The 24,605-nt window shown below is 42.8% G+C and overlaps 1 protein-coding gene across 3 annotated transcripts in view; it reads right to left on the reverse strand.

Moving 5' to 3' along the window:
• RASGEF1A (RasGEF domain family member 1A) overlaps positions 1–24,605 on the reverse strand; it is a 168,213-nt gene that overhangs the window by 11,602 nt on the left and 132,006 nt on the right. For 2 of the 3 annotated variants that reach the window (XM_065843592.2, XM_065843595.2), the window contains 3 exons: positions 17,984–18,163; positions 11,361–11,489; positions 1,188–1,325 (listed from right to left, as the gene is read on the reverse strand). In XM_065843592.2, the coding sequence (XP_065699664.1) occupies positions 1,188–1,325; positions 11,361–11,489; positions 17,984–18,163 (447 nt within the window). Of the gene's footprint in view, positions 1–1,187; positions 1,326–11,360; positions 11,490–17,983; positions 18,164–20,846; positions 20,937–24,605 lie in introns of those variants that run through there. The other variant, XM_065843594.2, reaches the window with a different exon arrangement.

Here is a 24,605-nt window from a genome sequence, read left to right on the forward strand (position 1 = left end):
GCTAAATAAAACCTCTGCCAAGTCCCCTTTTGCTGTAGTATCTCTGCCAACGTACACCTCTTTACCCTTATCTACAAAGGGAATAGAAAGCATATTGTAGTTCTATTTCCTTTTTTCCCTCCTGTGGCACTGACATTTTCATAGTAGTATCGAGGTCAACAGGTTTGCTGATGCAACAAAACCTGACTTACTTCCTTTTGACAACTTGGTAACACCTAGTTGTATTGTGTCCTATCACTGATTCATGCAAGGCTGTCAGACCTGTTCTTCATTTTCTCTCTACTTGAATCAACAAAAACACATAATATAATTGTCTTCCCATTTCCTGCTAATTGTTCACAAAAGTATCTTCAGGTTGTGGGTTTGAAAACAAGGAGAAGCTTTTACTTCTATATTCATACAAACTCTTTACAATTAGTTCCCTTGCAGTTCTTGATTATATCCTTCCATCTATGGTAGTTACATGAACTTTCTCAATGTGAAAAAAAAAAAAAAGTGTAGACTTTGTGAATGTGGAAAAAAAATAAATCCAAAACCAAACAAAAACAAACAGAAAACTATTCTGTTTGAATCCGCTTTATCTGCTCGCTTTAGAAAAGTCTTTTGTGAGGTCTAGTTCTCTTCATAGGCTAGAAACTCAGCTGACTGGTGACTGACTAGCTAGCAGGGCTCAAATATAACTTCCTTTGTGGAAATACCATGCACATCATCTGAAGGAACAACAAGCAGTTGCTGATTATTGTTAGGAGTTAGCAATAAGCTGAGTAAGAATATATTTGATACAACTAGTTGATACATCTTGTGGGACTTAAAAGTATACAATAGTAACAAAGTACAAAGGATGGTACATAATTTATGATGAATGATACCTATATTGTGCCGTGTAGTCTCTGTTCTTTCCTTTCTCCTGCTGCACCACATCTATTTTTCAAGTTGTCGTGACTATTTTGTCTCTTCCTCTTACACTTGGTGATCATAAATAGACAGTTTTTGCTAACAGACCATTGAATTCATTGCTCAGGCCATGTCCTGCAGTTACACTGACAGTTTGGCAACTGCTGCTGTAGTCCATTTAGAAAATACTGCATGCAAGAGCAAGGGTTTGTATATGATATGATAAACTAGATATAAAGATTGACAAATATTACTTTGCCACTTAATGTTTTTTCTCCCCCCTCCACCCTTACCTCATCACATTGTGTGATTCTGTGAGCAATCTCCTTCAACTCTTTCATGGACTTTTCATCTTGGAAATCATAGGGGAAAGTTTCAGTCCATTCCTTCAGGAGCTGAATGATTTTGGCAGCAAAGGATTTTAGCTTTGCCTAGAAAGAAACAATGAGTTGATTACTGACCGCAGACCTTTCTAACTGCAGAGTAAATTAGCTGATGAAGGCTCACATAAAAACAGAGACATCCTTGAACATACTTTGCATCAGTAGTAGGTGAAGGGGATAAAAAAGGACATATTTACCTGTGACCCAGATTCATAAATAGCATGATTTAGCCTCCTTTCCTGGACAGCTTGGTAATGTCTCTTACTAAACACTTTGAAGATATTTTCAAGGTCAGTTGCATAAAGCCAGGAAGATGACAGGGTAGTTTAGGTGACTTCTTTGATTGAAGTCAATGGGGCTTAAGCTGATTTATGCCATTAGAGGCAGCAGTACCTTAGCATTTGAATTCAAATGCATATGAACTGCAGCATTCTACCAAGCATGAGAAAAGTTCAGAAAGATATTTTTGTTCTGTAGAATTTATCAGACTCTCCAGACTGAGCTGTACATTAAAATAAATAAATGACAGGAAATATGTGTACGTTCTCTCCATGACATCTAAATCAAAATGGACTTTGAAAATCAAAGTGTTGGCTCTTATTCAAAAAGCTATCAGCCACAGAAAGGGGAGGGAGAGCTATTTTTAAAGTTCTTCTGTTACCTGTGCGTATTCTAAGGCTTTTCATCAGTTAGACCTGAACTGGATGCCAATTACTCCACTATCATAGTGATGGAGAGCAGCATCAGTAAATTCAAGAGAACAGTCTTGTAAAACTGGGAGTGTGAGTGCTAAGAACACTTTTAACCTGAATTAAGTTTTGATTCTTCTTGTTCGTTATGTTTATCTTCCAAACCAACTTGTGATGCACTGATTAAAAAGAGGAAGTTTTCATTTGTGTTTACCACCCCACTTGCGTAAGCTACAGAAGTCCCACTACAGAGCAGTTCCTTCTCCCCACGCACAGTGTGCCTTCCTCATTGCATTCTCTGTCAGCCCCTTCGGGGTGAGAGCAGGTGACTTAGCATGTGAGCGTCACTACACAAAATCGGTGTATTTTCTTTTAAGATAAATAGAGAATGTCTTCCAAGAATTGGTAGGAACTCCTGCCAAACATCACCTGATCATAGTATGTCTCAGTTTATTTAACCAGAGACAAAAGTCAACCAAACTAAGCTATTTTTTGCACTTTTTATATCTCACTGCTATGCAGTCAGTGGGAATATTAATAATGATTAATAAGAACTTTGAAGTTAAACCATGTACCCTTAAATCCTCAATCTGAAAATGAGCCAGTGCTCCTTGTAAGTCTCAAGGGAATTGTCTTGTTTTTTTTCAGAGCTGCAAACTGCACTCCATTATCATGCTTTTCCTAGCTGGTTTTATTGATAGCTTTTAGCTGATCCTGCTAGTGAGAGAAGAGTAGAATAGTTGGATAATGAGGGCAATAAGAAAACATCACGATTCACTTTGCTAGCAGTAGGCATTCCTATAAAGCAATCTCTGCCAATGCCACTCCTGCAGAGACCAGATTCAAGGTATTTCTAAATCGTGCAGGACAGAGTTCCAGATTACAGTTGTCTGTCCTCTAAACTTCCATTGTCCATCTGCCTTGGGGAAAAGACAATTTACACTTCTTTGTTAGGAAATGCATGGAGCCTTACTTTATTAAAAGAATATTCTGTAGATATTGATAGAGTATTAATTAGCCAGCCAGTGCACTTCCAATTAAAGTAAACAGGCACATGCCTACTCCACTTTTGTTTACCAAAAGCTCCTACAGAACCGTTTTTTTGGCGTTAATTATGCTTTTCTTTTAAACCTTTTAAACTGCGAAAGGAGGGATGGGGCAAGAAGGTTTCCAAACCCCTCCTTAGGCTGTGGCAAGGATCTCCACATGAACACTGACTTCCCACCTCATGTATCTACTCATGAGTGTTAGGGTTTGCTTCCTTCATGATGGAAAGTTAGGCATCTGTTGCAAGACCATATTACTCTTAATGTAATTACTCTTCAGATGTAAAAAGCTTAGTGCTTAATCAGATGCTTGTAATGCTCATGAAAATAAGGTACACTGAGAGCAACACTAAGACAAAAAAAAAAGAGATTTCTGTTTCACATGCACTCTGAGGAAACCCAAAGCAGTGTAACAGGCTTGAGGTGCATAATTTGTGATAACTGAGATAGAAATCACACAGATATATGGGTATCAGCATGCATTTGTCATGGTTGCAATAAACCTATCAAACTACTTTTTCTGTAGCCCAACTCCAGGTGTGAGCCTTCACTTCTGAGGCCTGACCCAGGGTTCTCTGGAGTCTATGGAAATATTTCTCCCATAAATATTTCCTTGAGAAGAAAAATACTTCTATTAAGTACTGTGGGTCAGCCCTGTTCTGCATGAGACAAGACAGAAAGGACTGAGAAACAGCTGCCAACTAAAAAGGAGGGCAATTGCAGTATTGTGCTTGTAGGAAAGGAAGGTTTAATGACAATGACCTGGTTATGAGTATTGTCTTGATTTTTGGTTTTAAAAAGAATCACAGAATGGTTGGGGTTGGAAGGGACCTTTGGACATCATCTAGTCCCACCCACCTGCTAAGGCAGGTTCACCCAAAGCAGATTGCACAGGAATGTGTCCAGGCAGGTTATGAATGTCTCCAGAGATGGAGACTCCACAACCTCTCTGGGCAGTCTGTTCCTCAAAGTAAAGAAGTTTCTCCTCATATTCAGATGGAACCTCCTGTGCTTCAGTCTGTGCCCGTTGCCCCTCATCCTATTGCTTGGTATCACTGAAAGGAGTCTGGTCCCATCCTCTTGACACCCACCCTTGGGATATTTATAAGCATAAATAAGGTCCCCTCTCTGCATTCCTTTCTCAGGGCTGAACAGACCCAGCTCTCTCAGCCTTTCCTCATAAGAAAGATGCTCCAGACCCCTCATCATTGAAAAGGAGAAATTTCTGGTGACCAAAAAAAAAAGGGACATAATATTTTTGAAGGGACTCAGGAATTCCAAGACAAGCTTAACAGAAATTAACTTCTTCTTTCTCTTTTTCTTCTGTAACTTTTGATTTAAAAAAAATACCCTCAGGCTGCAGAAATAATGCACCACAGTTTTAACAGGTTTTTCCACTGAATAATATTATACATGCTTTTTTCTTTGACAATCTTGTTTGAGTCTTTCCAGTCTCTAATGCACTTACAGAAAGTTAAATTTTATCCTTTATGGTCAAGCTTTCCTACTGACTTGTATATTATAATGATAAATAAATCATAGTTGCCCTTTTTATAAGTGGCCAAAAGGACTCTAAGCAGACTACAAGACATCCCAGAGTATTTTTCTTTTTAATTCACTTTTCTCTGGGTTGTTTTCTATAGGACTCACTGGCTAGTCAGTGATGCCAAAACCAAAGGAATGATAAGTACTGTGGTGTGTAACCTCAAAACCTGGCTCCTTGCCACTTTTTCAGCTCACATGCTATACAGGCAGTGATTCAGCCAGCTTCTTGTCTTAGAGTTTGCTTATGCAAATCTCTTATCAAAAATGATCAGAGCTGCTTTACCTACTTTTGCCAGCTATTTCCTGCTATAGAGCCACTTAATTAGAAGGTGCTAGTCGCTTATGATACCTTAATGGGTTATGGGTTATGACTGAATACGTAGAGTGCTTTGAGTTGAGAATGTCTATGCTGCATGTGAAATGAGCTTTTATTTGTTGCCAGACAGAAAAACAAATGTCTGCAAATGCTAGTGGCCAAACTACTCTGTAAAACATACAGGTGCTTGCAGTAAGAGATAGTAAAGTTATCATTTGAGAGGGATGTCTGAAGTTTATGTAGTGTTTTTCAAGAATTTTGTGTTTAGTGGGCAGGAAAAAAATTCTAGTTTATATTAAGGGGGTAGGAAAGGATTTAGAGAGTAGTAATGGATCAAGGGTGTAGTACGAAAAGCAACCAGCAAAGCATGTAAATGGAAGCAGCTTTCCAAACACTCATGTTTTTATTGTCGCCATGCTGTTTGTTGGTTTTCCTGTAGGCCCATTTCCAAATTGTCAGCAGAAGGCGTAAGAGTGTGGGTGTTTGGAATATGAGCTACTCTATTTTACATCCTGTTGCTAGGATGTAATGGTATTTCATTTCAATATGGAAGCCATGATTTTTTAACACATCTGCTGAAAACACAGAGTACTACTATTTTACAATGATATCTTGTCTCAAAACATCCAGGTGATTTAATTTCCAGATAATGTTTTTATTTTAAAATCTCCTAAGTGTATTGTTATTCACAAAAGTTTCATCTTATATCCTGTTACTTTTAAATCCAAGTATTTCATATATTTTGACAATAGCTACTGAACTGCAGTCTTCCTTTTCATATGTCTACAGATCAGCTTTACTCATTTCATATTTCAGATAGTCCTGGCATCTCTTACAAGTTCCTACCTTTGTTGTTAATTACGAGTTGCTGAGGAACCACTACAACTTACAGAGCATCAGTTGAGGTTGCTCAGTCATGAACTAGCTTGGCAGTGGCAATGGTTATCACCTCTGTGTACAAAGCTGGATGCAGTGGTTCTTGCACCTTCTTTCCCTGACCCTTGAATTCCCCAGCACCTACATGATGAGTTACATAGCTGTTTGGTGAGTAGGTCAGGGGACTGACCTGATTGAAAGTCATTCTGCACCAAGTAGTTAGTTCTTCCTGTGGAGTAATTTTGCGGCATATGGGAGTGCACCCCAGGAATAGTAATGGAGAAACAAGCCCTTAGGTCAGTATTGCTGTCAAAAACTCTGTATTGCCAAATCACAGGGTTACCTCTTGTGTTCCCTACTCAGAGTCCTGATACAACAAGGAGAAAACAAAATCAACATGCCTAAGATTAGGAATGTGAGCATGTAATGTCTCATCATAGAAGGATGGATTAAAAACATGCCCAGGATTTGAACAATGTAGGCTTTTAAATACTTGCAGATTTCATCCTTCTTTCTGTCATTCTTATTTGCGTCCCAGCTTGGATTATTCCCGTACTTTAATTTCAGTCAAAAGCACCTCAAGACACACTTTCCGTAATAGTGAGACTTAGATTTAAGTCCATAGCATAAACTGACCCAGTTAGGTTTAATTGATTATAGTGAAACTGCATAGTTGCATGTGCCAGTATAGGTTACCATTTCAAGTAGGGCCTCCCCTAATTTTCATGAGAGGTAGCTTTGATTTACTATTACGCCAACTTAAAACACCCTGCCAATAGCCTACAGCAGAGCACCCGACTCTAACAGGATGATGAGGGTGAGTGGAGGAAGGGGTATCAGATTCAATGAAGACCTAACTCTGTGAAAGCCCAGATGTGCAAAGTGACTTGCTGGGCAGGTTTCACAGCACATACATGTTGTGCACAGCATTGAGTCAGCTGATCGGAGCCAGCGCAGCGAGAGCCAGAGCCGGCGAGGTTCAGTCGACTACGAGGTTTAGCCGAGATTAGAAAGCCCAGAGGGAAACGTACAGGGACAGCGTGACTGCCGGCGGCCCCGATCCCCCCGAAGCCCCGGTAGCCATTGCGAGAGAGCGGCTGACGTGGCGGGGGGCGTTCCCACGGTGACGGCGACCACACCTCCTCCCCTTGCCTTGAAAAAACCTTTGGGAGGGCAGCCCACCAGGTGCAGAGAGGAGCAACTAGCTAGCGCAGCGGGTGTGGCAGCTAGCGCAGCGGGTTGCAGAGAGCACTTGTTGTTTATCATTCCCACCGACTTATTGCCAGCGTCCCAGACCGCTGATGACCATGGTCGCCTCCAGAAGGTGAGCATGTCTCAAAAAGACTGTGGCAACGCAGACTGAAGTTCTGTCCCGAACGGTGGCTGTTCAGGTCTCCGGCTGCAAGGAGTGCCAGAGCCTGCTGCTGCCGGAGGAGGGAGGCCAGCACTCTACTTGTGTGAGGTGTGAGCAGGTGCAAGATCTGCTCGACATGGTTGTGAAGCTTAAGGAGGAGGTTGAGACGCTGAGGTCCATCAGGGAGTGCGAAAGGGAGATCGACTGGTGGAGTAACACCCTTACGTGCCGGTCAGAAAGGCCCCAGGGAGGTACCCCCGAAAAGGAGATGGACCTCCTGCCCTCCCAGACAGAGGCGGAGGTCCTGAGACAGCCCCACCCTTGTCGCTGTCGGGCAGAGGTAAATGACCTAAAAGAAGATGAGGGTTGGAAGCTTATTCCAGTTCGGCATCACAGGCAGCCCCCCTCCCTGCCTGATTTGCCTCCCCAGGTGCCCCTCCGTAATAGGTTTGAGGCCCTGGATCTTGAAGAAGAGGTAGGTGAGGAGGTGGTGCCAAGCCTGCCTACAAGATCACATAGGAAGAGGCGGTTGACTACACAACTGAAGACTACCTCTGATAAGAAAGATAGAAGGGTGATTGTAATAGGAAATTCCCTTCTGCAAGGAACAGAGGGCCCAATATGCAGGGTTGACCCTCATCTTAGGGAAGTCTGTAGTCTACCTGGAGCCCGGATCAAGGATATTGCTAGAGAGCTCCCCAGACTGGTGCACCCGACAGACTACTACCCGCTGCTGGTCTTCCAGACAGATGGGGAGGAAGTTGCTTCCCGTAGTCTGAGGGGAATGAAGAATGACTTCAAGGTCTTGGGAAGGATGGTGAAAGATTCAGGGGCTCAAGTGATCTTCTCTTCACTCCTTCCCTCTTCAAGTGACGATGTGGGGTGGAATGGGAAAATTCAATCTCTAAATGGTTGGCTCCAAGACTGGTGCTACAGGCAGGGCTTTGGTTTTTTTGATAATGGCTGGTTTTATAAGACTCCAGTCCGGACAGTGTTATGCAGGAAAGGCTTATCTCGCAGAGGCAAAAGGATGCTGGGGCAGGAATTAGCTGGGCTCATTTGGAGACCTTTAAACTAGCCTCGAAGGGGGATGGGGTTGTAGTTGGGCTTGCCCCAGTGGGGCAGCATTCTAAAACAGATGAGGACCGGGTGGCCTCCTGTGCCCCTAGGGAGAAATTGGTGTGCTCTGCTCGCTCCCTGAAATGCCTGTACACCAATGCGCACAGCATGGGGAATAAGCAGGAGGAGTTAGAATCCTATGTTCGGTCTGGAGATTATGATCTGGTGGCAATTACAGAAACGTGGTGGGACAGTTCACATGACTGGAATGTGGTCATGGATGGCTATGCCCTTTTCAGGAAAGACAGGCCAGCCAGGCGTGGTGCTGGAGTTGCTCTCTATGTGAGAGAGCAACTGCAATGTACTAAATTCTGCCCAGGAGTGGATGAGGAACGAGTTGAGAGTGTATGGGTCAGGATCAAGGGACAGGCTGGCAGGGGTGATACGGTTGTAGGTGTCTATTACAGGCCACCAGATCAGACTGAGGAAGTTGATGAGGCCTTCTATGCGCAGCTGAGAGTGGCCTCACAGTCACAGGCCCTGGTTGTTGTGGGTGATTTTAACTTCCCTGATGTTTGCTGGAAGGACCATTCAGCCAGCCAGCCACAGTCCAGGAGGTTCCTCCAGTGCATTGATGATAACTTCCTCATGCAGAAGATGCAGGAGCCGACTAGGAGAGGTGCACTGCTGGATCTCATCCTCACTAACAAAGAGGGTCTGGTCGAAGCAGTAAAGGTTGAGGGCTGCCTGGGTTGCAGTGACCACGAGATGGTGGAGTTCAGCATCTCGTGTGGCAGGAACAGAATAGCAAGTAGAATTGCAACCCTGGACTTTGGCAGGGCTAATTTCGGCCTTTTCAAGCAATTGCTGGGGGAAATCCCATGGGCAAGACTGCTTGAAGGAAAAGGGGCCCAAGAGAGCTGGATCGCATTCAGAGATTGCTTCTTCCATGCTCAGGATCAGAGCATCCCCACACGTAGGAAGTCGAGGAAGGGAGCCAGGAGGCCTGTGTGGTTGAATAGGGATCTGTTGGGTATGCTCAAGCAGAAGAGGCGAGTTTACAGGTCATGGAAGCAGGGGCTGGCCACTTGGGAGGAGTATAAGGCTGCTGTTAGAGGATGCAGGAGGGCAGCTAGGGTAGCCAAGGCCTCCTTAGAATTACAGCTGGCGAGAGGGGTCAAGGACAGCAAGAAGAACTTTTTCAAATACATAGCAGATAAAACTAATACCAGAGGCAATGTACGCCCACTGATGAATGAGGTGGGTGCCCTGGTGGCAGAAGACACAGAGAAGGCAGAATTGCTGAATGCCGCCTTTGTCTCTGTCTACTCTGCTGGAGGCTGTCCTGGGGAACCCTGTACCACTGAGACCCCGGATGAAGCCAGGTTAATGGAGGAGTTTGCTTTAGTCGATGAGGACTGGGTTAGGGAACAATTAAGTAGTCTGGACGTCCATAAATCCATGGGTCCAGATGGGATGCATCCGCGGGTGCTGAGGGAGCTGGCTGAAGTCATTGCTAGACCGCTATCCATCATTTTTGCCAAGTCTTGGGAAACGGGAGAGGTGCCCGAGGATTGGAGGAAAGCAAATGTCACTCCAGTCTTTAAAAAGGGCAAGAAGGAGGACCTGGGTAATTATAGACCGGTCAGCCTCACCTCTGTCCCTGGGAAAGTAATGGAACAGCTTATCCTTGGTGCCATCTCAAGGCACATCAGGGATAAGAGGGTCATTAGGGGCAGTCAGCATGGCTTTACCAAGGGTAAGTCATGCTTGACCAACCTCATAGCCTTTTATAAGAATGTAACAAGGTGGATGGATGATGGCAGAGCGGTGGATGTGGTCTACCTTGACTTCAGTAAAGCCTTTGACACAGTCCCTCACAGCATCCTCACAGCTAAATTGAGGAGGTGTGGTCTTGACAATAGAGTAGTGAGGTGGGTTGCAAACTGGCTTAAAGAGAGAAGCCAGAGAGTGGTGGTCAATGGTGTGGAGTCCAGTTGGAGGCCAGTATCTAGTGGAGTGCCTCAGGGGTCAGTACTGGGGCCAATATTATTCAATATATTCATTAATGATTTAGACGAGGGAATTGAGTGTACTATCGGCAAGTTTGCTGATGACACTAAGCTGGGAGGAGTGGCTGACACGCCAGAAGGCTGTGCCGCCATCCAGCGGGACCTGGACAGGCTGGAGAGTTGGGCGGGGGATAATCTGATGGAATTTAACAAGGGAAAGTGTAGAGTCCTGCATCTGGGCAGGAACAATCCCAAGTTCCAGTATAGGTTGGGGAATGACCTATTAGAGAGCAGTGTAGGGGAAAGGGACCTGGGGGTCCTGGTGGACAACAGGATGACCATGAGCCAGCACTGTGCCCTTGTGGCCAGGAAGGCTAATGGCATCCTTGGGTGTATTACAAGGGGGGTGGTCAGTAGATCGAGAGAGGTCCTCCTTCCCCTCTACTCCGCCCTGGTGAGACCCCATCTGGAATATTGTGTCCAGTTCTGGGCCCCTCAGTTCAAGAAGGACAGGGAACTGCTGGAGAGGGTCCAGCGTAGGGCAACAAAGATGATTAAGGGAGTGGAGCATCTCCCTTATGAAGAAAGGCTGAGGGAGCTGGGGCTCTTTAGTTTGGAGAAGAGGAGACTGAGGGGTGACCTTATTAATGTTTATAAATACATAAAGGGTGAGTGCCACGAGGATGGAGTCAGGCTCTTCTCAGTGGCAAACAATGATAGGACAAGGGGCAATGGGATCAAGCTGGAACACAAGAGGTTCCACTTAAATTTGAGAAAGAACTTCTTCTCAGTGAGGGTAACAGAGCACTGGAACAGGCTACCCAGGGAGGTTGTGGAGTCTCCTTCCCTGGAGACATTCAAAGCCCGCCTGGACACATTCCTGTGCGACCTCACCTAGGCGTTCCTGCTCCAGCAGGGGGATTGGACTAGATGATCTTTTGAGGTCCTTTCCAATCCCAAACATACTGTGATACTGTGTGACCTGTAGCTCATTAGCAAAGTTTTATTTCCTACCTCTGAAAATATCCAGTCAGTGAAAAAGACCCAAATAGAAGTGCATCCAGTAATACAAGCCAATTACAATTTCAATTTATTCTTTATCAATCTATTTAGCTTTACAATGAGGACAGAGTGGGAAATAAACGACAGTAGCATAGCTAACTGAGTGACATAATGGTTCATTTACCTTTTCTGCCTCAGTCCCCGTTTCTAGCTGCTGCTTCTGTTTGATGCAGATCTGCCCCACTTTAGCCAGGAGCTCGTGTGGGTGAATGAAGACTCGTGAGCTCAATAGGAAAGTGAAGATGTAAGTCCTCTGTGGAAGCAGAGAGAAGAGAGGGGAAAAAATAGAGTTGAATAACTTTAGCAGAAATAATTTGTCTTCCTTGGAAAAACTATTTCATAAACCACAAATGTAACTTTGTTTCTTTTAAACTTTTTACAATTTTTCCTGTCTCCAGAGATACATATGGTAGTCTTTTCTAGCTCTGTTGAAAGGAAATGCTGTAGGCTCCAAGATTCCCAAATTATTTCCCTTTTTACCTTTAAAATGCCAAATGTAATATGCCTAACTAGTTATCACTCACCAAAAAGACAAATGAAATATGCCCAGTATAGGGTGTCATGTCTCTTGAACACAACTATTTCTGCTGCTTTGTTTCTTTAAGAGTGGTTGTTTTTCATTGAGCTGCAGAAAACTGCTTCATGTGTATTCCAAACCACAGCTGTAATTTTTTCATGTATGGGTTTTTTTCATTCGTTTTTCCCACATCACTGACACTATCTTCGGCTTAGATAGTGGTCATATGACAATAATTCAGTTCTAAGCTTGACTTTACTTGTTTTGGGCTTTTTTCAGCCTTTTGAGTATGTACACTGCTAATAACAATTATTTCTCATTAGAAATAGCCTCTCCATTTGTATTTTAAAAGCTGTAAAGCATTGCATTCTGATTCGTACTCTGGGCAGTTTAGTTGAAGTGAGAATACCTTCATGCCCTAGTTTTGCTTCGGTGTTTGGCTTCTGTATTTGAATGTAGCTGCCTGAGTAACGACGGTAGTATCCCATAAGCACTTCTCTTTGTCCTTCAGGATTTTTGACAAAATTTGGAGATAGGAAATTGTAGATCTCCTTAACAAAGGATTTCAATTAACCTCTATGTTTTCAGCGTGTACTGTTACTTTGCAGTATGTTTTCAGAAATGTGATTTGGCAGGTCATGGCCAGGTGTGTGTATAAATGGTCAATGGGTGCATATGCTCCTTGGACTGGGCAAGTAAATTGAGACATCTAAAACTTTAAGACCAATTGTCTAAAATATGGTATCTCTACTATTAGCTACTGAATTCTTCCATTTGCAGTCTCCAAAACACACTTGTAGTTAAACCATAGCGGTATCTTTAGGTATCCAGGAAGGTTATGGGGTTTATCTCTCTAATCACCATAACAAAACATGTTATAAATGTAAAAGGTTTCCACTTCTTTAGTACTCACTGTGCTCTATAATAAAGCACTAAAACCCTTTAAATATCAGAAGAAGAAAAAGGAATGTCTTCTTTAACAAAATAAATAAATTTAATTAAAAGTCACAGTGTTCTAGGAGTGAGTGAAAAGTATAATAGATTAAGCATAGATCTTTTAAACATCCTGCTCTGTCCTGAGCTTGTGGAAGAAACTAATGAAAGAACAGAGTGGTGTTTGATACAGCAGAAGCATTTAAAATGCCCATTTTGATCTGAAGATCTCATTAGAACTGGGCTTCGTATATTCAATTAGGAATAGCATTAATTCTGTATAATAAAAACTGGAGTTAATCTGTAGTCTTTGCCTTGTCTGTTGTTTATGAATAGAGGAGGAGAGGAGAAGGGGTAACTGGATGGACACTTTGGGTCAGGTTCTTGAGTGGTGCATCCACTGATGCCTGCAGGAGATGGACAGCTGGGGCCACCTAACAACTGGGCTCTCAGCAGCTTGGAGCTGGTGGCCAAGGTAGTGACAGGACACTGAGACCACGGCTTTTCTTCTCGATGGTGTGGTTGCAAACATCCAACACAAGTGTACACTGGGAAAATTTAAGAAACTGGGCTCCTGTTAGCTATTTTGTGTGTCTGTCTCCAGAATTCCAGAGTTTATTTGTACATTTACGATGACAAAAAAAATGAAGTTAATTAACTTCTAAAAGAAATTAAACGTAACTCTTATATCTACATCTGGAAACTGTTGATGAAATTCTGTCACCTTTGAAGAAGGTTTATAAAAATATATAGTAATATGTGTGGTGTGTTATGGGCAATAAAATCAGGCTACAGAGCTAACCTGATTCACGAAAAGGGGACTTGGTTGTGTTACAGGACAACATATCAGATCTTTTATTCTTATGTATGTGAGAACAATCTCTACACTGACACACTCCCCATTCAGAATGAAAGTATGAGAAAGAATAATGTTGTGACTTTTTTTTTTTTTTTTTTTGGTGGGGGGAGGGCAGTCCTCTGTGTTTTAAACTATGCCTGGTTATCCTCTGTTATTTTTTCTAGCCAACTTCTGTGTTCACTTCTATCAGTGCTGTTCCTGAACCTAAAACTGTCAGTCTGAACTATCTGGGAAAGGAATTTAGCTGCTGGGTGTGTCAGCTGTCACTGGATTGTGAGAAAATTTTTGTTCTGGAAATGTGAAGCAGCCCTCACTTTTACCCTATTTTGCATTTGAGAAAGATAGGGAAAAATTATGGACTTTGATACTTTCATCTATTTCCCGCATTCTTTTTTTTGAGAGTTTAGAAGGCTGGCTGAAAGATGCCTGTACGTGTAAGTAGTGGGGAGCCACAACTTAAGCCACGCTGTCCTGTCAGTGACCTTCGCTCTGATAAGCTGGAACACATTATTTTAAGGAAAGATATAATTTTGTTTCTCTTACTAATTCTAGTGTTGGTCTCCTTGGTGGAAGTTTCTGTGATGTGGGACAGTGTTTATCTAGAGTGACGCTCAGAAAGGCACACTCAGAGTAACATTTCCCTGTTGTTACACTGTAAGAGAAGTGTGACCCAGATGGCCTGGGCTTTTATTTGGTTTCTTTGGTAATGTTGTATGATGTTCAAAAAAAGTGCTGAACTGGCGAGATGCAGGAAGATACATGGCCAGTTAATGTGACTATTTTCAATTTTAGTCTTGTTGATGTCTCTCTGCAATCATTAATATCTCTATGGGACACACATGCAATGCTTTTCCTGATGATGCTGGACTGCTAGGTTTTAGAAACAAATTACCATTACTTTCTGGAACCATCTGCTGTATTTTTATGCCATTTTAAAGCCACTTAAGTGGAACTAGGTTCAGTACTTCAGAAAACCAAAGTGTTCCATTATGGTCAATGAAGATATGCTGGTTTACAATATACTAGTATCTAATTGTGCGGGTTTTTTTTATACTTTATTGCTTGTGCTGGCATACACAAGGAGTAACTACAATTAAGAACCAAATTACAAATGATAGGTCTGATAGCAGTATTGACCCCCCGCTCCTTGCCTCTCTGCTAATAACCACTCCCTACCCAATACAGAAAATACAGACTGAATTTCAGCTTAGTGGTAGGTCTTGGGGGTTAGGAACACACCATGTTGTTTTGGATAGGAAATATTCCATACTAATGTCATATGCATTACCTAGACCAAGGATGTCTGTGATTTGTTGCACCTGTACTGCTATGTACATATAGGTTAAATGTTAAAACAGTATAAAAACCTACATTCTCTCATAGGCAGTCCACTAATCATGAAGACGATTTGGAGAAGGAAATTTAGCTATGAAGCTAGTTGGTTTGACAAAGAATTATTTTAAAAATGCTGCTATAAGACTGAAAGTTAAGCTTCATTTATCCTACAAAGTGACAGGTATTTGGGAGAGACAAAAAAAAAAATCCTTTCTGTGCTTGAAACAATGTAAGCTGACATAAAAGGGGCTTGTGCTTTACAAGAGAATAAGAAGCCAGATTCCTTTAGTGCCTAAAGTTGTTGCTAAGAGATGAGCTGAATTATATTTTTTTAAAAAGAGAGCGCGCAAGTGCACAATACTAAAGAAGGAATTGTTACTCTCTGACTCAAGAATGTCCTGATGTCTTCTTTAGGACGAAAAAAAAGAAAAATATTTTCTTTGTGCACTCACTACTCATTCTGGAACTTCTTGTTTGCGAAATATTTTCTTGAAATGTTTTCTTGCTTGGGCACAAGGGTTGCAGACTGGTACATTCCATTCCTAACCTCCCGAACTCCTCTGTCTCATGAGTATACATTTTTCTATGTACTGAACAAGTCCCTGTACACTAACAAGCCTCAAAAGAGCAGTACACAAATGTAGGCCCTTATCTTTCCCGTCCTCCCTTCCCTGTCTCATGTTCAGCCAACATGGCAAATACATTTTTGTTTTTCCCGTGCAACCAGCACAGAAAGATATTCTGTGTTTGCTTTCTGCCCCCCCACCTTTTTATTTTTCTGTCTGGAAGGTTACTGTGATCTTTAGCTTAATGTCCACAGAGGCAGGAATGCCTTCTAAGCATTGTGCTCAGATGTACTAATTCAAAAATTTGCATGAGTACTGCAATTTACAGATATGTCATTCTGAAACTAAGGTAATCTCTGCTAACATTACCAATAGCGTCTCTTAGTGCAAATTGACTGGTGGTGCGTTCCTCCTTTTCTTAGCATGTGTAGCCAGAGACATGAGGCTGAGAGGTGCTTTACACCTTGCTCTTGAACATACAGTACTGGCTACCCTTCTGACAGGGTATCAGTGCAAATGACTATTGCTCTAATCCTCTGTGGCAACTTCCCTAAAAATAGAAATGAGCATGAAATTAAGTATAAACATGCAACTGAACTGAAATAGAAAACTTGGATTTGAAGATGACTCAAATACACCTCTGTCTTTACGTTCTTCAAAGCTTATTTATCTTCTAATTTTATAATTAATTCTTGCCATGAAATTGGGTGATCTGATTTAACTAAAATAATGTGTTCTGCTGTAGAGGAGATGAATTTGGTTTAATGCTGTTTTCTATCTCCTTCCCTGGAGTTCCCTTGATTACTTCTGTTGTATCTCTCTCCGCTGTCAGCTTGCTGTCTGTTTAAACTGCCGTCTCCCTGGGTGGGGTCCGACACGGCTTGGCGTGCAGTGCTCCTTCCAGGGGCTATGGGATAGCACCACGGAAATCAGCAGCAGTCCAGAATAAGCTGCAGACCCCTTCAGCAAGGCTCGCTTTATGGAACCATTTTCACTGTGTTATAAGTTACAACAAGGGATGTACATTAGCAGATACCTAAAAAACTTAGCTGTATTCCAGGAATCCAAGCAGCAAGTATGTTCTAGTATTATGCAAAAGACAAGGAACCAGCTCCTTGAAAGGCCTAACTACTGCAGCCTAAAGCTATTTCACTGGTATACCATACCAGCTCTACCTGCTTTCTTCTGCATCTGTTCTACACTATGTATTTGGAGGCAGGGAACAGAAACATAACGTCTAACAATGGTTACCTCCATGCCTTATAAAGGGCTTGGTACTAAGTTGGGATCTGTCGAAGGTAGTGCAATTGTGTGCTAGTCATATTTAAAAGCAAGGTTTACGATTGCTTTTGAACTGGAATATTAAAACATCCTGGGTTTACTTTTTTAAAAATCTGCTGCTGGTGATTACTGGCAATTCTGCTGCTTATAGCCACTGAACTCTCATATGGGGTTTTTCTTTTTTGTGGATGGTGATTGTTAAAAATGAGTGGTGTGTATGTGGGAGCTTGGAGGGACGTTTTCATGAATGATATGAAACCACAGTAAAAAGTCCAAACAAATTAGATTGATAAACATATGATACGGCATGGCCCACTACCACAAGCTTTAAGTTCAACATACAAGTTAATAGTGATTGCAACTTCCCATTCCCCTGTTAGTCTTTACAGAGAGCTGGGATACTTCTGCCATAGCTGCTGCTTTTTCAGAGCTCAGATGGAATTTAGGCTATGTAGTCTCTCTGATCTTTGGCAACGTGTTTAATAACACCTTTCATTAATGAGTACAAGGAGTCATTTTAAGTGATAAAGTGATCTCTTCGTAATATCCTAAATTCAGAATCTTATTGCATGCCCTGGAGTTATAAGTAGTATTTACTTCAGGGGCCTGCACTGAGGATGTTTAATCAGTTGTAAAATCATTTTCAGGCTCAAGAACATATATTATTGTAGTGCTAGCCCATGACTTGACTTGACTTGAAAGAGAGAATTTTAATTAAAATTGGTGGTGGTGGTGTTTTTTGATGGTTTTGTTTCTTTGTTGATGGGGGTTGTGTTGTTTTGTTTTTGGTTTTTTTGTTTGTGTTTTGTTTTTTGTTGTTTTTTGTTGTTGTTTTTTGTTGTTGTTGTTGTTTCCCCAATAGCTTAACTAGCATAGAAAATTAAGGAGAAAAAATAATACTAGGGATGATTTCAGGTCCACTTCCCTAGGTAGGAGCTGGTTAGTAGCTAATCCTGGCTGCATTAGAGCTAAAGCAGCTTAGAAGGATTGAAAATTCTGTGGCTAATGCTGCTTTTAATTGGTTCTTAAGGCACCCGTTTGGGTTCAACACAGCTTGTCTTTCTAACAAGTGTTCTCATTTAAAAACAGAGAGTATCCCCATTGAGCAACATCTTCAGTGAATGAATACTGCAAGTGAAATAAATGCATCTTAGCCTACTTCATGATCTTGAATCAGTTCTTGAGGGGGCAACAATCCAGATACTAACGCAGGTAAACCATGGGAAGAAAAAAAAAACCCTTCAGTGCCTACTTACATCTGGATAATAGTCCATGGTGGGCACCAGGCGCTCTATCAAGGCCTCCAGCGACCCAGAAACAAGGTTCCCATCCTGATAAACAGGGTCCACACACCTCTCTCCCATATCTGGCTGCACTTGTCCACTACAACTGGAACCAAGCATGCTGGAAAATATTGGCGTCTGGGGCATAGTTTCCTGCAGAAGCAAAAAAAAAAAAAAAAAAAAGAAAGAGTTAAGCTTTTTTTCAGGATGCTTTATGTGTGGGTTTTATAGAGGCATACATTTAAGACAATTATACATTTGACTGAACACAGCCTGGGAATTAATGCTAAATTCTGAATCCAAGCAATCACACATCTGTAAACTGGTTTTGGGGTTTGAAATGCACTTTAAACTCTGTCACTAAGGCTGTAGATAAAGAAACTGTATGAATTTTCTTTGCTGTACATGATTTTTTTCCTTTCTCCCCAGCTTTCCACTGGCTCTTTATGCATAAAACTATACAGGGTTGAAAATGCAAAATGCTTTCTGAATTTCAAAGATACTGGAGTAGTGCCTTACTGAAGAAACAAACAAAAAGTACTGTGCCTTAATGTCCTCCTTTTTGAAGTGAGATCTTTGGCCAAAATGCTTGACTCATTATGATAAAACCTTCACCACTTCGGTAGTAAGATGTAATCCAGGTCTCGACAGAAACACATCTTCTCCTGCGCATAGATATCACTGGGTACAGTGGGGGTCATCCTGTCTGAACCAAATTGCCACTTTTTCTTTTTTTGTACATGAAACCATGAACTGGGTGGAACTGAATGCTGCGACGTACACTGTAACATACAACTCTAATAACAGTCTCTTTGGAGGTTTTTTGCTTAGGAAACAAACCTGCTGTCGCAATAAAAACCACATGAAGGTTTGAGGTTTCCACCTCCCTCCCCTTGGCCACAACCTATATCATAGCTACCAACTGTGAGTATACTCTGGGGGTTTTTTGTTTGTTTGTTTTTAAACTGGCTACCACTTAAATATATGCAGAAGGCTAAACAAAACATCCTGCTACTATATGTAAAGGTTGAAAATACTGTTCAGCGTCAGTATCAAAACAATTCCCCCTGGCTGTTGAAATAGTTAACACCATTTAGAAGGCAAAGCGAAAAGAAGGCAGCATTAACTCTTTAGCTGCTGTCTCGCCCTCTATGAAACAAACATGATAATGCCACACTCTGAAAAGAACTTACGGAGACAAAAGATATTAGGCCATTACCAGTATGTACCTTTACACTGACAGCTGTTTCTAACTGCATTCATGTCTTAGACATGAGTTCTCTCTCTAGCAATTTTTCAAGAACTAGTTTAATAACTGTGAACCTCAAATGTTGTAAGGGGTTTTCTGTTTGTTTTTGGTTTAGGCAGTACTTGAAACAATGGCAGAGCAAAACTGTGCTTTGTATTCATTTAATGCATGTTCATTTAAGGCACGTTTTTCGTCTTGAACTCTCCAAAGCATCCATTCGTGCTTACAACTTGGGATACAAAACATTATTCCGCTTTTGATTTCAGATGAACGCTAGGTGTGTTGGTAAGGTAAAAATACCGGTATTAACAATACTTGTTCATCAAGGTGACAGATTTACATATCAGGCTGATAAGTAGAACTGTTTTCTGGCTTTAACCAGAGACCTTTAAATATTCATGTGATATGCGTATAAGAGAAGCGTAATTCTCTGTAGGTTAAAAAATAGCAGCTGTTTTAATAGCAACCAGGCAGATGACTCTGACAAGTGGAGTTCAGTTTTGTAAGTTCAGGACACAGAGTCAAATAAAACAGAAAATCCGGGATCTAATGGCATAGCAAAAGAAATTAAAAATGATGATTCTGCACAAGCAGGCACTAAGGTTACTCTGTATTTCACAGGCTTATCTGTTAGGCCTGAGCTTTGCAGTACACAACAATCTGACAAGTCACTGGAGCATATGATGAAACAGCCAGCTTTGCTATGCATACTATGTAACTCACGAGTAATTTGTTTTTTTTCCCTTTTAAGGTTCATAGCCATAGTGCTGAAAGCTACTTCTCAGGCTGGACGGGCTTTCATGGGCACTTCTAGCTAATAAGATGAAGTTGCGCAGGGTTTTAAGGGAAGTTAACCATGAACTGAGCACCCCCTGAAAAGATGCTTTAGGGGGAAATGTATCCTGGCGTTTTAAACACCTTCAAGCCGTTCATTATTGCATAGGTTTTGTCTTTTCGGAAGTAGCCCGTAACGACCCTTCGCCGGGAGCCGAGTCCCCGGCTCTCCCAGCGGGACCGGCTGCTGCCACCAGCCCCCGGTCCCTGCGGCACCGGCTCCGGCCACCCCAGAACACCCCGGCTGGGTACCCCCGCGCTGAAGGGCGGCAGCCCCAGCAGGGGGGGCAGTAAATACCCCTGTGAGCAGCCGCAGCGCCCCGAGGCCCTGCAGCCCACGCGTTCTTCCGAAGCTCGCAGCACTGTCCACGGACGGATACCAGCCCCCGGCTCCGCGGCAGGGAGTGCTCGGGCGGCCGCAGCCGGCGCCCTCCGGCAGCACCTGCCGCCCCCTCTGCCCTCCCGCTGGCCGTGGCGCTCAGCCAGCCTCGGGACCCTGAGCGGTCGCCCCCCGCTCCGCCGCGGGAGATGCTCTCTGGCAAACCCGGCGCGGCGGGTCCAGCTGCCGAGCACCGGCAGCTCCGAGGCGAACCCGTCCCGTCCCTTTGACCTTTACGGGATTTCCCCCGCCCGGTACCACCGAGCCGCCACTCCGGGGCTCTGTCCCGCCGCGCGCTGTCCCCTCGGGGTATCCGCACATGGCGGGGGGCGGGTGGGGAACCACGACGGCAGCGACCGACCCGCCGCGCTTACCCTCATTTTCCTGGGCGCCGTGCACATAAGCGTGGGCAGGGGCGGCAGCGCCGGCGGCCCCGCTGCTGACAGCTCTGCCTGGCCCCGCCCCGTGACGTCAGCGCCCAGCGCGGCGCCCTGTTGGCTGAGCGCGAGCGTGGCCGGTTCAAACGGAGCCGAGTCAACGGCGGGGGCGCGTGTGTGCGCGAGGGGAAGTGTCACCTCCTGCCTCCCGCCGGTGTTTGTGCCAAAGGTGCTTTCTTTGAAACACTCGATTTTTTGGAAGTGCTGTTTTTTGCCTTTATTTTTTTTTTATATTGTTTTATTTTTTTATGTGTGTTTGTTTGTTTTCTTTGTTTGCTTGGATTAGAGTTGTGGTGGTGTGGTTTTGTGTTTGTTTTTGTTGTTGTTTTTCCAGAAAAAGTTCTTAAGCCACTAGACCACTTGTTCTATACCCCCCAGTGCTGCGTGCATAGCTGAAAGCTCCTCACCCAAGTCTGTTTCCCCACCCAGGCTGGGGACACTTCCTGCAGGGAGCAAGTGAGGGGCTGCGTGACCCCCAGTGCTGCACGGTGGAGCGCGGGACGGAGCAGCTGGTGTGTCCGGCCTGCGAGGGCCACGGTCCTCACGCGGCACCACCTCGTGTGAGGCAACACGGGAGACGTGGCCAAAGAGACCTGGGATGTGATTCTCCCTGTTAAACTGTTTACATCAGCACACGCGGTAGCACCCGCGGTAATTACTGCACCGCTGAGGGATGCTGCTCAACCCTCCCTGCTAATAACTGGTTTTATTCTTTCTGCTGGAGTTGTTTCTCTCTCCAACTGCCTGACCCAGTCATCTGATAGCTCTGGGCTGGTCACAAACTGTAGGGCTTAGGCTGCACCAGCCTTTGTTGTTGCACACATAGGCTTGCGTGCGTATCTAGAACCTGACCTGCCATGGAAATGCTCGGTGGGCGAATCCAGCCACCCCACAAACTCCCACACCAATAGTCAGGAGCAGCTGAGGGTTACCATTTTTGTACCCTTCCCCCACATAAACAATTTTTTCCCCATCTTGGATTGGGATGCTTTAGTATTTGTTCCATTGTCTCCAGATATTAGTTAATTTCTCTTTTTTTTATTATTAAACTTATTTGATGGCCTCGTTTGAATATATAGTAGAAGGCTTCACTGGTTTCCATGGTGATTAATGTGGGAAAAGACTTTTTGGAAGTAAGCATGCTAGTCTAGGTAGGTGGGCAGAGTAAATGAATTTGGGAACATGCACATACTCAAGAACATAAGGAATGTATTAATATTCACATTTGCTGATCCTTTGTGGACAAGCACTGCAATCCATCCTAAACATGCAATAATTTTGAAAAGATTTGTAGCTACTCATCTTTACTCCTTGCCTGCTAAGTTCCTCCTTGGTTTCTAAATCTTAACAGATCTATTACAGAGTTTATTTTCCTTATTTAAAATTAGCATTTTCTTTTAAATGACAGCTTGAAAGAACAGTCCTTTTCCTCCCTGCCAAGGCTGCCTTGTTCTTGGTCTCACTTCCATATCTTAGCTGTAGCCCACAACAGTTAGAGCAGGCAGGTGCTGTGGCGGACTGACACCTCTTTACTTTGAGGCTTTCCCCAGTTTCACTGCCTGCTGTGGGCACCAGAGAAGTCCCAGGCAATGTGAGCTTGGAATCCAGTCATCTGACCTGCTGCAAAACCACATTAGGATGTTGTTAGCGTGTAACACTAGAGGAGGGTAAGGGACAAGTTTTGTCAAGTCTTATTCAAACATCTTTAAGAACTTTATAAAAGGTTATTGAAAGCAGGAGGTAGGAATTCACATGCTGACACTGTAAGATAAATACCATATTTCTTTCTGAAGGCTATGAACACCTTTTAATAATTTATCTAATATTTACAGCTAAGAACACCACCAGCAAACCTGCAAATAAGTATGCATGAAAAACAAGTATGAGATCTTATTCTGTTGCTGTGTTAATCTGCTTTCCTATGTTATTCAAACATTTGCTGAAAGTTGTAGATGTCCATAAATCTTAGCACAACATATACAGTTAATTGAGCTCTACTTACAGATTCAATTTGTTATAAAAACAATCCGTGATCTTTTTGTTTGTTTGGGTGTGCTTCTTTGTTTGTTTGGGTTTTTTTGACATCAGAAGGTAGATCTATCGTGTTATTTGAACTATGAAATATGGGAATTTTAGGAACATTCTAATAGAATTAAGGATAACTGTGCTAGCTAGGCAAGCTCTCTCTTCTCTGGGAGTTGTCTGTCTGTATTCTGGTCTATAGGCAGAAGTTAGTTACACTGCCACACTGTCAGTACTGTGAAGGGCATGTAGGGTTTCTGCTGGGGTCTGGAATAGTTGATGGACTATACTTCTTCCCCAGAGTACAGATTGCATAGGAGCTGATTCTTGCCACAGTTGGGTAAAATCCAAAGTACTGTATGTAGAGATAAATGGCCAAGACTTACCCTGTTCTCTACAATGCCTTATGTTATGCTTATTGGCACTGCATCAAGGTGTTATTCCAAACTCCTCTGTTCTGCAGTCCAGCAGATTCTGTCTAGGGTTTTTTTGTGTGTGTCTGTATAGGTATAGGGGTGTGTGTATATTTTTTGTTTGTATACATACACGTGTATGTGTATAAACACTGGCGTGTGTGTATTGGAGAATGCAAGTCCAGGGAAATGAATTTTTTTCCATTTCTAGCATATATGATGCTTAATTTTGGGGGCACTGTATTGAGTAGTCTTACAATACTGTTGGAAAGGTAGCTTCTCTAAATCAGAGAAGCTGAAGACCTAAATTCAGCTCATATAGCATGTAACAGATGAAGCATGTTATCCTTTTATTTCCATTTCTCTCTCTGTAAAGTGTGGATGATGACCTTTAGCTATCTGTATTCTGAATGTTGAAATCTGTCGATACAGGAACTCTCCAAAGTCTAATTGTTTTTGCAGTTATGTAAGTTCTGTTCCTCAACAAATTGCCTGCATTTTGAAGATGTTTTCATTAGGCATTGCCACATGTTACTGGTGGGTGGACCCTAGAGCAAGTTTAATCAGCAGAGCCTGTACTTATTCTGTATCTCGCTTTTGCAGCAACACTGCTGTCAATCCAGTTGGTCGGAGTAGTATCTCACTGCAGAGTGAGGCAGCAGCAGTCGTGCCATGACTGTCCTAACCTTGAGCTTTGCTTCAGCCTCTCTTACAGTGTCTAGTATTAGTTTAACATGTTTTATTATCTTGTGATTAATGAACCTGATTGGCATTTGCAGTATTTGGGTTCTATTCCTGCTTATGCTACAGTTTGCTGGACAAATTGTAGAATCCCACTGTGCCTTGGTATTCATCTGTGAGATGTTGATCAGGATGTTTTCACACTGTTGCACTTCCTTTGTATGTTTTTATATTTGTATAGTAAGCTTTTGCATACAGTTTCCTAGTATGGTTACATCTCGTCTTAAGTGGAAAGTTGCTGATCAATAACTCTGTAAAATTAAGGAATGTTAGCAAAGAAAAGTGGGTGCAAGTGGAGCAGAGATTGATTTGAGAGTGAAGATTATAAAATTAGATGCGAGAGTCATGGAAGAATAAACTTGAGGCTTTTCCACTGATGTTAGAAAAGAGCATTTTGGTAACAACTTACTCAAATGTGCCTATGTGTATATTTAAAACATAACTGTACTTAAGAAAAGCAAGTCATTACTAATGTCATTAATACTGATCTGAGACTATAATCTCAAATATGAAAGGACTC

This window comes from Patagioenas fasciata, chromosome 8 (assembly GCF_037038585.1).
Source record: "Patagioenas fasciata isolate bPatFas1 chromosome 8, bPatFas1.hap1, whole genome shotgun sequence".
NCBI classification, from domain to species: domain Eukaryota; kingdom Metazoa; phylum Chordata; class Aves; order Columbiformes; family Columbidae; genus Patagioenas; species Patagioenas fasciata.